The 13231-nt window shown below is 37.2% G+C and overlaps 1 protein-coding gene across 1 annotated transcript in view; it reads right to left on the bottom strand.

The window, feature by feature from the left end:
• Positions 1-961: 961 nt before the first annotated feature.
• Positions 962-13231, bottom strand: part of TFRC (transferrin receptor) — a 30946-nt gene continuing 18676 nt past the window's right edge. Inside the window, exons 11-19 of the mRNA XM_084871642.1 lie at positions 13086-13205; positions 11103-11188; positions 10862-10925; positions 9565-9632; positions 8720-8778; positions 7952-8033; positions 6788-7009; positions 5085-5225; positions 962-4048 (exon numbers count right to left, since the gene is read on the bottom strand). Coding sequence (XP_084727768.1) covers positions 3806-4048; positions 5085-5225; positions 6788-7009; positions 7952-8033; positions 8720-8778; positions 9565-9632; positions 10862-10925; positions 11103-11188; positions 13086-13205 — 1085 coding nt within the window. The 3' untranslated portion in view covers positions 962-3805. The remainder of the gene's footprint in view (positions 4049-5084; positions 5226-6787; positions 7010-7951; positions 8034-8719; positions 8779-9564; positions 9633-10861; positions 10926-11102; positions 11189-13085; positions 13206-13231) is intronic.

Here is a 13231-nt window from a genome sequence, read left to right as displayed (position 1 = left end):
CTGGTGGGAGATGTTGACAGTGGGGGAATCTAAGGGGTGGGGTGCAGGCAGAGAATATATAGGAATTCTACTTTCTGCACTATTTTGCTGCAAACCTAAAACTGCTTTTTTTAACTTTGATTTTTTACAGAGAGGAAGAGAGAGGGATAGAGAATTAGAAACATCAATCAGCTGCCTCCTGCACACCCCACACTGGGGATGTGCCTGCAACCAAGGTACATGCCCTTGACCAGAATTGAACCTGGGACTCTTCAGTCCTTAGGTCAACGCTCTATCCACTGAACTAAACCGGTTTCGCCTAATACTGTTTTTTTTTTTTTTTTTTTTTTAAATCTATTTTTAAAAATGACAACTCTGATGGGTTTGGAACAGTGAATAGAGCATCGGCCTGCGGACTGAGAGGTCCCAGGTTCAATCCTGGTCAAGGGCATGTACCTTGGTTGCGGGCACATCCCCAGAAGGGGGTGTGCAGGAGGCAGTTGATGTTTTTCTCTTCTGTTTCTCTCCCTCTCCCTTGCTCTCTGTGAAAAATCAGTATTTTTTAAAAATGACAACTCACATGCGACAGGGTAAGGGAGGCTGGGGGAAGGCCAACGGGGGAGGGAGTATGAGATATATGTACTACTATACATAATACTTAAAAAAAAAAAAAAAAAAAAAGACAACTCAGCTCTCTCCCATGCACCTTACCTCCAAGGAGCACACCCATATACCATTCCCTTTCTCCCAACCTCTAAGGAGCCCCATGAGACTTGCAACCAGTGGCGAATTGGGCAGCTGCAGTGCACCCTGGGCTAACCCCCTGAATCTGTCTCCAAGGCTCCCTTTCCTCTGACTTCCCAGTGAGTCAAAGCAGCCCGACCATTGTCCGTCTGGGTCTCCCCTCCCGCCCCCCCAATCTGCTCCTTGCTTGGAATGTATCTTCAATAAACACCTTTACTTAGAAAAAAGAAAGGACAACTCAGTGTTCAAGCATTTTATTATACAAGATAAGGAATATCCACATTGTTGCACATTCCAGCTTGTATACAATTATAATGGCATATCACTTGTTCACAAGATATAGCTGAGCAGTAGGTTGAGAAGTTTAATTAAGCCATCGTTAGCCAAGTAAAATTTCAAGAGCATTCAAAGAGGAAACACAGTAAAGGTTATACAAGTTCTAGAATAGTGAATCATCACAGGTCACTCCTTTAATCCTTTACCTTAGAAATGTACATTCATATCTATAACCAGAAAAAAATATGAAGACCAGCAAGTATCACCAGTCAAATCTACATTTCATTCAGGAATAGTAAGCCTTTTACTACCTCTTTGAATGGCAATAACTCCACCTTAACCATAGAAAGAGTTCTTAAAAGCAATTTACTGCTGTAAAATGTATGCCCATTATTCATAGTATGCCTTGAAGTCACTGAGCTTTTATTAAAGTATGATGATGAAGCATGATACTCAACCAGGAATCCCAGCAATGACCTTTTTACTTACCTACACTAAATATCATTCAAGATAAAACACTGTAAAGACTAAATAGACCCGAGTAGTGAAATAATTCAGTGAGGCTGTAATAATCCAGTTCTATTAACTTAGGTAAGTGACACCAAGTTTAAAGAGCCTTAGGAGACCCTCTGGACTTTTTCTTAGGTGACAATATTGAACTGCCCAGGTAACAAACAGCTGATTAGAGTAGAAAACTAAGCCTTTACTCATGTAGTCTCAAACTTTTTGTTCATATCTATATTTAACTTATGACCACCATGTACTAATGGGTAGACAGGTAGGTAGGTAGGTAGGAAGGTAGGAAGGTGGGTGGGTAGGTAGGAAGGTAGAAAGGTGGGTAGATAGGTAGGTAGGTACAATCAAAGATCCTTTTGCAAGCCGGCTCCCCACACCCTTCACTCTCCTCTCCTCCCCCCTCCCCACCTCCTATGCAAATTTCCCCTGCTTTAAGCTGAAAGGTCAGTTCTGGATTCAAGCTTGAATGAACTAAGGTTATAGGAGATAACATGCATATAGGGGATAAAGTTAAATTCATTTGTCAATAGCAAACATTATAAATGTGTGCTACTATTCCGCTAAACAGAAGACCCAGAGAAACCACAAATGTAACATAACACCACATCAGGTTTAAAAACAACCTTTGAATCAACAAAAAGAATCTTGAAGGAAGTAGTTTTATTTTACCATGGTTGAATTTACCCACCAAATGTTTAATGACCACAAAATGTTTCTGCAACTAAAACTAAAAGAGCATTATAGGGAGCTAGAAATATATGTTAGATACTAACGATCTTCAAGCTTTTAAGATGTCATTGCATGAAGAAAATTATGGGAAACACTGTTCCCGATAATTACGTACACCCTTAGTGTAACATATGGAGATCACTGTCTCCGATATAGACACTGTGGTAGGCAAAAACTACCTTGTTCTTTATGCATTATGGAAGACACTGCTCCCGATAATGTAAGTTAGGTTTGTGACAAAGGTACTGGAAATTTTGCAAATTTTGAACTAAAATTATATTTTGAATAAACTGATCTGTAAAATTTTGCTTGTAAGTGCTATCACAGCCTTTAAGTGAAATTAATTTATAACTTGGTCACAACTCAGTATTTTAGGGAAACTACCATTTTTAGCTACTTGGCTAAATAAAAGTCTAACTTGATTAGCAATCCCTAATTAAATTTAAGTCTCTAATATTTAGCTTTACATTTTTATTTGAGGCTGTTTTCTAAAACCCCATTTTCTAAAACAAGTATTGACCATTATAAATGCAAAACTTCCAGTATCTGTTGGGTTTTATTAGCAGATGCTGCTTTTATTTAAAAAAACAAAACAAAAACGACAGTATAACTGTCATAATTATGGAAGGCACTGCTTCCGATAATTATCTTCTATAAAAAAACCACCATTTATAGTGAACTCTGTCACTGATAAATAAACAATAAATATCTTGAGCCAAAATGATAGGAAGCTTTTCCAAAAAAAGTAACACTTTGACCAAAATTTGGCAGTGTGTTCTTTAAAGTCTGACAAACTGAGCTTGAAATTAAACAGCTAAAACTGGTTCTCTTTCAAAATATCTTGGAAAAAAACTAAACAAGGCTTATGCGGTAAGGGACAGAAGGAAAGAAAATATACTAGGTCTTTGGCTTCTGGTCTCCTCTCTTTATAAATAGTCTTGAGGTTAACACATTAAGGCCTTGCTCCTGCGATAAACAGTCAAACTTTATTTTATCAGCTAAAGGACCTTACGTAGGTCCTTTAGCTGCGTAAGAAAGAAGTCTCATCTCTTCTGAAAGTTAACTGTTTCACCCAGGGATGAGGAAACCAGCTAAATCCTTAAAGAAGGCATAGATCTCACTTGGAGGATAAGTTCTTACAACCTGATATCTGCTATTTAGCATCAAATGCAGATGGAGGATTAAACTAAGAGACCGTGTTTAACCTTCAGCAGATATCACCTTCCTCCTCCCACTTAAGAGCCATCAGTGTTCATGTCCTTAGGATTTAGAGCAATAGTTCATGTAACTGGTTCTGACTTTTTTATAACTGTAACAGAAAAGAGACAATTACCATTACAAAGCACTTAACATTTCAGAGAAAAACATTCTATCATGAATATTTTTCAGTGGTTATTCATTTGAACAGGTACCTACCCTGTATTAAAAGCTGCTGCCTAAAGACATCTAGTAGTACCAAGATGAATGGGTAAAACTTTAACAATATTAGGTTTTGTAGCCCTACTGAAAATTTAGCACAACCAGCACAAGACACAAGTACCCTAAGTTAAGGGTATCACATTTAAAACTCATTGTCAATGTCCCAAATGTCACCGGAGATGGCATTTGCAGCTTCCTGAATAGTCCAAGTTGCTAAAGCCAACTGGTTTTTAAACAGTGTTGCATTAAAAGCATTGATATCCTGTCGACGCAGTTTTATGTGCTCCACTAACGCTGGGAGAGTGTGAGAGCCAGAGCCCCAGAAGATGTGTCGGAAGGGAGCATCTTTTGGTGACACATAGGGTGAGAGGAAGTTATATTCCACCTAAAAAACAAAACATACAAGAGTGTTGACTTTGGTTGTGAAGAAAGAACCTGACACAGTAAAGTCACTGTCACTATCCCACTTCCAAATGTTCAATTTCCCTTAATTTAAGAATGCTGAGAATCAGGTTATTAATCTATTAAAAGTGTGAAACTATGCCCTAACTGGTTTGGCTCAGTGGATAGCACGTTGGCCTACGGACTCAAGGGTCTCAGATTCTATTCTGGTCAAGGGCATGTACCTTGGTTGCGGGCACGGCCCCAGTATGGGGTGTGCAGGGAGGGCAGCTGATTGATTTTTCTCTCTCATCGATGTTTCTAACTCTCTATCCTTCTCCCTTCCTCTCTGTTAAAAAAAAAAAAAAAAAATCAATATATTTAAAAAACAAAAAAAACCCCTGTAAAACTAAATGTTAATTCCTCTGTAAAAGTGAACTCTAGTTGTATTTTTTTTTTTTGTTTTTTTTCTGTTGTTGGAGCACACATCTGGAAGATTTACAAATTTCTGCTGTAAAAGAATCTTCTGCTTCTGCTTCTTCCAAGCAGCCTAAAGGCTGGATTAGACAACAGAAATGTAGAAAAAATGACAGCTAAAATAATTAATGATCTCTTCTTTAAAGATGTGTTTATAGCCCAGCCAGTGTGGCTCAGTGCTGAGCATCAACCTATGAACCAGGCGGTCATGGCTAGATTCTCAGTCAGGGCACATGCCTGGGGTTTCGAGTTCGATCCTTGGTGTGGGGCATGCAGGAGGCAACCAATTAATGGTTCTCTCTCCTCTCCCTCACCCCTGATTCCTTCCTTTTTTAAATCAATAAAATATATTAAAAAATAAAAATGTTTCGCAAGCCAAAAAAAAAAAGTAAACACTAGGTTAAAGGTTTCTTATATTTCCAAGTTTGATATGTTGACGAGTTAAAACCTGTGAATTCTAAAGCAGCAAAGGATTCTAGGCTTCTGAAGTTGTACTTTTTAGAAGTGCAAGGTTTACCAACTAAAATTTAACATATTTCTTCCTTTTCTAAGAGGTTACTTACTCTCATGATACGGTCATTGATTTCCCTCATGATAAGTCTGTCTGTTGTATCTGAATTCTTATAATCTGTTGTTAGTTTGGAAGTAGCACGATAAAAGTCTCCACGAGCAGAATATAACCACTGTAGACTCAGACCCATCTCCTGTAGCAAAAGACATCGCATTCACTATTAGATATTATATTCCTAAGCATGTTATTCTACACCTTAGTAATTTAGGTGAAGCAACTGAGAGTCTGATTAAAGGGGGTGAACTAACAGCCAAGTGCAAGATCCAGAGAAAGCTAGATTAAAGCACTTGTACAGGAGTTTCCAAGTCCTCAAAACTACAGCAATATGCTCATTTAAGCCTAGCATATAGTATGAGTATCACTCTTGGTATCAAAAGAAACCCATACTAAAAAAAAAAAAATTTAACATAATCTACTTAGTCCAAGTATATAACTCTGTGTAGTATATTGTTTCCAGTTCAACTTCCCTATGGGAGAACACATGAAGCATTTTGGTTCAACAAACTTCAGAATCTAGTTATTTCCATCTGATTAGTTCTATTTTCTGATCAGTTATAATTTGTTTCAAGAAAGCCATAGTAAGACTTAGTTGTTTAGAGTGTTGTCCCGATATGCCAAGGTTGCTGGTCGATCCCCGGTCAGGGCACATACAAGAGTCAACCAATAAATGAAATAAAGAAGTGGAATAAAAATTGATTTTCCTCTCTCAATTTTTAAAAATTAAAAGGGAAGCCATAATAAGATTTGGTTATCAGTTTGAAAACTTTTGATTTTATCAAAAGTTTGACTATAATACAGAATGAATGCTAAATAGGACTGTAACTACTGGCTATGTTCTCTCTCATTGTGTCATCTCCGAAAGGCATATATAATCTAAACTCAGGTTCAAAGTCATGGCTGACACCTTTATTCTCTGAGTCCTAGCTCTTTATGGATTGCTTGGAATACATGAACAATAGAAAACATAGTTCTACAAATGAGTGAGGTCATGTGGTGTTTCTCTTTCATTGATTGGCTTATTTCACTCTGCATGATGTTCTCCAATTCCATCCAGGTTGCTGCAAATGATGAGAATTCCTTCTTTTTTATGGCAGCATAGTATTCCATTGTGTAGATGTACCATAGTTTTTGGATCCAATCATCTGCTGACGGGCACCTCACTCATTTGTGGATAATAAAGATCATTATAAACTGATGAACCAAAAGATAGATATAGAGACAGTAAAGCAACAAGCAGTTTGTCAAATTACAGTGGGTAGGGGAGGAGAATCTGGGGGAGATAATAGATCAACCGAAGGACTTGGATACATGCATATAAGTACAACCAATGGACATAAAACTCTGGGGAGGGAGGGGATTTGTGAGAGGGAGGGAGGGAGGGGGGCAAAAAAAAAAATCAATAAAATATGTAAAAATAAATAAATAAATAAATAAATGGTAAAAAAAAAACACACACACACACAAAAAAAACCCACATAGTTCTAGATACTGATATACTTGCCATGGTCTATACCAGATCTATTAACTCCCACCTTCCTTTTCAAATGAATTATGGATTCTAAGGAAAATATAACTCAGTTCACTTTAAAATGTATTTTAGTTACCAACCAAGTCCTTCCCCAGGAACAGTCAAACATCATTCTTCAAATTGCTTATTACTGCAGCATTAAGAACCGGGTTTTAATTAGTGCTCACCTTTATGTCTCTTTTGAATTGGTTCATATCCCTCACAAATGAAAGCATTTTCTCGTTATACATTTCATAGTTCAGGTTCAATTCAGCATTGTGGGTAAGTTTAATTATGAATTGACCAGCAACTTCTGCTGCTGCACGGGCCATTTGGTTCAACTGAGGGATGTTCTGATTCAGAAGCTCATAGGTATCCTGGGTAGTACCTAAGTAAGGATAATCTAAGTCCTGAAAAACAAAGCGAGGTTAATGTACTCAGATAGTGTAACATTCCAGTTACACTATCAAGGTAATAGGAATTATAATTCTTCCTTTGTTTCTAAAATATTTCTAACCCATTTTTCTTATACTCTACTTTAAAAAACACCACTTTTTGTTACTTTCTTTTAACCTAACCTATTCCTCCAAGAATGACTACTTTCTTCCAGGCTACACAGAATTCATGTTCTATTATATCAGACTAGGGGCCTGGTGCATGAAATTCGTGCACGTGTGTGTGTGTGTGTGTGTGTGTGTGTGTGTGTGTGTGTGTGTGTATGTCCCTCAGCCTAGCCTGCACCCTCTCCAATCTGGGACCCAACTCACAATCCAGGACAGCTGGCTCTCAAATGCTTGCCTGCCAACCTGATCACCCCTAATCACTCCACTGCCAGCCTGATCGATGCCTAACTGCCCTCCCCTGCAGGCCTTATTGCCCACAACTGCCCTTCTCTGCTGGCCATCTTGTGTGCACATGGGGTCGGCTATCTTGTGTCGGAGTGATGGTCAATTTGCATATTACTCTTTTATTAGGTAGGATACCCAGAAGAGATTTTTAGCCAGATTTCTCAGGTTATATCCTGTTATATTTGTTTTGGAAAGTTTGACTCATTTTAATGAGAAAAGAGGAAAGCATATGTGAAATGTTCTTTCAATATAAAGTGTTACTACTCTTAGATTATTGGCCAATAATAGCCTGTTATTAAGGGTTCTTATTTAATTGAAGTTTTAGCAAATAAAATAAAATGCTAATTAGGCTAATTGAGACGATTCTATTGTAAAACTGATAAGGTAGCATACAACAACTGCACGTGTATAACTTCCTAAAAACATTGTAAGCACTCTAGGAAACTTATTCTCAAATTTGATGTAAGAAAATCAATATACAACACTTCAGAGTTCTTCACTTACCTCACAAAAACAGAAAGAAACTGCTGGGATTCCAGAATATGCAAGGAAAGGGTAAGCAGCATCTTCAAGAGAAAATTTCTCCCTGCAAGGAAAGAAGGTGTTTTTTAGAAAGTTTTCTAAAGAACAGATAGTGCTACCCACCCCAAAAGTCTTAAAAGAAATCTCCTTAGGGGAAACAGCCTAGGTGCCCGTCAGCAGATGATTGGATAAAAAAAACTATGGTACATCTACACAATGGAATACTATGCTGCCATAAAAAAGAAGGAATTCTCATCATTTGCAGCAACCTGGATAGAACTAGAGAACATCATGCTGAGTGAAATAAGCCTGTCAATGAAAGAGAAATACCACATGGCCTCACTCATTTATGGATATTAAAGAACATTATAAACTGACAAACCAAAAGATAGATATAGAGATAGTAAAGCAACAAGCAGACTGTAAAATTACAGTGGGGAGAGTAGGGAGATCTGGGGGAGATAAGAGATCAACCGAAGGACTTGTATACATGCATATAAGTACAACCAATGGACACAAAACTCTGGGGAGGGAGGGTATGTATGGGGGGGGGGGGGGAAATGTTAAAATATGTACACAGATAATAATTTAATAAAAAATAAAATAAAATAAAAAATAAAAAAAAGAAATCTCCTTAGGTTTAGGTAAGTTCACTGCAAAGTTACACAGACTCTGTCTTAACACAGTAGGTGCTACTGCATGATTGTTATTGTTTTTCTATCAGCTGTTCATTCACTTGTCTCAACTTACACTTTGTTCATCCAGTTGCTATCCTGATATAGAGACAACCCAGTAACTGGATGTTTCACCTGTTAAATAAGAAATTAAGTTATCATTAAAATGAACCTTTCTGAAATATATTTCTCTTTTACAAACATTTATTAAAATACATTACATTTTTATTCTATCTCCTTTAAAAAAATTTTAGGTCAAAACAATTTCAAATTTTTAAGTTATTCCTACTAAAGCTTATCCTGCTAGTATCTTTCAGTTAAGGTGAGAGAAAAAAAACTTAACATTTTAAAGGTGGTTTAACCACAATTTTAAAAGCCCTCTCCTAACCTTCATGGCATGTCTATCTCATTTCTTCCTTCTAGCACATTTCATACTACTGCTGCTAGCCTAACCTGCAAACACACTATTGCCTTATTGGAGACCCTATTGTAATCCCTAGTTTCCCGTGGGATCAAGGTCAAGTTCCCTGACCCTTGGTTCCCTTCCAACTTTAATCACCCCAATATATAACCTCGAATTGTGGTAGGCAAATTTGGTTCTTTACTCTTTCAAAACTATGATCATTCACATGTCTGTCTCTATTCAGTGAATATCTTATCTGACCATCTGATTTAAGTCTCAGGGATAGTTTTAACTCTGCTACATATTCCTAAACAGACTACACATTGTTTGTGACCAAAGCCCTTTGTATACCACTCCCATGGTTCAATAGGCTGGGGAAAAATAAGCCAAGAGCATGACTGAAATAACGCTGCTATAAAATTTATTCTAAATTCACTTTAGCTATCAATATTTTTCACTTTATGTGAATTAGGCAAAAAATTAAAGTTATATATTTTCATAATTAGGTATACACTTACTTCTTGCATTGTTCTCTCAATGAGTGAATACAACAATGGGCTGGCAGAAACCTTGAAGTTCTTGGTACCTGCAAAGAGATTATTCTAACATTGCACCTTCTCTAGTCAAGCAATTTTCACACTGCTACTTCGACAACTAAAAGTACTTAGCAAATAGGAAGACAGGAGTATAAAAACCAAGATGAGTGGCATATACAACCTATCCTCTTAATGAAGTAGATAAAAGTTCTTTAGTGACCACTAACATTAATTTGACTCAACTGAATCTCTTACCGCTTGAGTTTGCATACTTTAATGTTAATTTTTTTGTGTTTTTTTTTTGTTATTGTTCATCCATGTTAAGGCAGTCATCTGCTAATTATAAGTAAGCTTGTTATATTTAAAACATTCTGCTGTACAAGTTAAATGACAATAATGATAAATTTAGTAAGATTTTGTTAACTTCCTCCTTTTTTGTTCCAATGGAGAAACATTTTACGCTTCTCATTCATCCACTGGCTATACTTGCATTTTTAATTACATTTAATCTCTTTTAATTGGTATCTCTATCTATGATGCCACAATATAAAAAACTTTATTATTTTTTTTTATTTTTTAAAAAATATATTTTATTGATTTTGTACAGAGAGGAAGGGAGAGAGATAGAGAGTTAGAAACATCGATGAGAGAGAGTCATTGATCAGTTGCCTCTTGCACACCCCCTACTGGGGATATGCCTGCAACCAAGGTACATGCCCTTGACCGGAATCGAACCCGGGACCTTTCAGTCCCCAAGCCGACGCTCTATCCATTGAGCCAAACCGGTTTCGGCAATATAAAAAACTTTAAAAAAATATATATTTTATTGATTTTTTTACAGAGAGGAAGAAAGAGGGATAGAGAGTTAGAAACATCAATGAGAAAGAACCAGCTGCCTCTTGCACACCCCCTACTGGAGTTGTGCCCGCAACCAAGGTACATGCCCTTGACTTGAATCAAACCAGGGACCTTTCAGTCCGCAGGCTGACACTCTGTCCACTGAGCCAAACTGGTTTTGGCAAGAAACGTTTTAATAATAATTTTGTAACTGAATTTTTATAATATCCTGCTAAACATAATTATTAATAACAAATTACAATGTTTGCTAATGACCGATTAGTATAATTTAATGGACAATAAGAGAAAGCTACGTGAATCTTTTGATCTGGAAATGGCCAATGTAAATTGTAAAAAGTAGTAAGTGTTGCTTTAGAAAGCTTTCCTTTGCTGTTTTATAATTAATCTAAATTCATGAATAGCTAATGAAATGTATACTCACCAAGAACAGCTTTATCCAGATTAATGTAAGTGAAAGCCTTTATATGCAAGCTGGAAAGGTATCCCTAGAAGAGAAGGAAAAATACTCATGTAGCAATCTAATTATCACACAAAGTAGCCATTATTAAGAGTTTCTTTTTAATTTGGATTCTATTTGGACTAATGTTCTATTGAGAGCATGGTTCCTGGGAGACAAGTTAAGACAGCACAAGTCCGGGTGCCATTCTGGGCATCATTAATACCTCCAGCCACTCAGTGGCCCCCACAGCTCCGAAGTCACCAGCACTCCAGCTAGCAAAGACAATACTTCTTCTGGGTTTAAACCCGCCTGCAAGACAACAGAAGGTTAGCTTCATTTGGGGGAAAAGTATAGGCAGACAAAGCGACTTAAAGATAAAATCAGAAACTTCTAACTCAAGACAGATTAAAAAATTATTTTCCTTTTAAGGCCCCAGGTGAGAACAAATAAATTTTGAAAGTGATCTGCATGATCACATTATAAGGAAATAATAACTGCTGAATCACTATGTTGCACACTGAAGCTAATGTAATATTTATGTCAACTATATGCAATAAAAATAAATGTTTACAAATTAAACAAAGTAATCTAGAAAGAAAAAGGTAGGTAATCATTTGCAAATAAGACTTCAAGTTCACAGCAGGAACCAGCTTACTGAAAGGCACTTTTTTCAGCTCCATTCTTTGGAGTCCCTAACCTTGTGGACCAAGAATATTTGAAATCACAGTGTATCTTATTTGAGAATAATTTGTTTAAAAGTGTGTAACTTAAAAATTGCTTAAAAAACAGTTGTTGCCGGAACCGGTTTGGCTCAGTGGATAGAGCGTCAGCCTGGGGACCAAAGGGTCCCGGGTTCAGTTCTGGTCATGGGCATGTACCTTGGTTGCGGGAGCATCCCCAGTAGGGGACGTGCAAGAGGCAGCTGATCGATGACTCTCATCGATGTTTCTAACTCTATCTCTCTCCCTTCCTCTCTGTAAAAAAAAAAAAAAATCATTAAAATATATTTAAACACACACACACACACACACACACACACAAAACAAAAAACAGTTGTTATGAAATAAGATAAAAAAGATTAAATAATGTGGTGAAGGTTTGATGTGTGTGGGTAGATATAGAGAAGTGGCAAATACCATAGGAAAAAGGCTTCAAAGTGAGCTTTTATGTTTATAACATACAAATGTTTTCCCATATTCGTAAATATATCAAATTATACAAAAGTTTACAATCCTATAATAAAAGTAATATGCAAATCGACCAAATGGCAGAATGATCGGGTGCTATGACACACAATGGCCACCAGGAGGCAGATGCTCAATTAAGGAGCTGTCTCCCCCCTCCATCCCCCCAAACCATGGCGAGTGCAGCAGCCCGCCTCATGGCAGTGCTAAAGGATGTCCAACTGCAGCTTGGGCCATTCCCCCAAGGGTTCCCAGACTGCAAAAGGCAGGCCAGGCTAAGGGAGCTCCCACCTCCCCAGTGCATGATTATTGTGAAACTAGTGAAACTGTAAAACATTAATACAGAGATATGTCATTGCTTGCTTTCAAATAGATTCCTTGGGGGCCATGTTAGATTTACCACATCATTCTGGGTATGTCAAACTCAGAATTAGTGCCAAATATAACACTTTTCAGTATCTCAAAAGAAATGGGTGGGCCCTGGCTGGGTAGCTCAGTTGGTCAGAGCTGTCATTCCAGTAAACCAAGGTCTCAGGTTCAATCCCCAGTCAGGGAACATACAAGAATCAACCAATAAATGCATTAATAGTTAACTAATTGATGCTTCTCTCTCCCTTCCTCTCTCTAAAATTAATCAATTTATATATATTTTTAATGGATGATTCCCAGTATAATGAAGACTCTTCATGGAAAGCTGTTTCAAAGTCAAAGGCAGGGATATAATGTATAGCACAGAGAATACAGTCAATGATACTGTTAATAACTTTGTATAAGTAACAGATGGTTACTAAACCTATCATTGTAATTATTTCATCAGACATATAAAATGTCAATTCACTATGTGGAACCAATTTGTATGTTAACTATATTTTTGAAAATCAAAAGAAGATACAACAGAAGATCTGCTTTATACTAAAGAACTCAATGTTTAGAAGGAGTGACAAAGGTAAAAGTGAGCAAAGCATGCTATACCATTTAAATCTATATGTAGCACATAGATATTCTCAACATTTGCACTCTACCTTGAAAGACCAAATCAGAGAATGTCTGGGCAAGTTCCAATAGAAGGGCTGTTCCCACACTGGATTTTGCAGCTCCAGGACCCCAGGCATCCCTCTGGGCCCCTACTACAATATAGCGACCTTAAAAAAAAAAAAATACAATGAGC

The sequence above is a fragment of the Pipistrellus hanaki genome (genome assembly GCF_964339955.1).
Source record: "Pipistrellus hanaki genome assembly, chromosome: 2".
NCBI classification, from domain to species: Eukaryota; Metazoa; Chordata; class Mammalia; order Chiroptera; family Vespertilionidae; genus Pipistrellus; species Pipistrellus hanaki.
The sequence above is the reverse complement of the archived record's forward strand: the minus strand, read 5'-3'. Positions and strand labels throughout refer to the sequence as shown.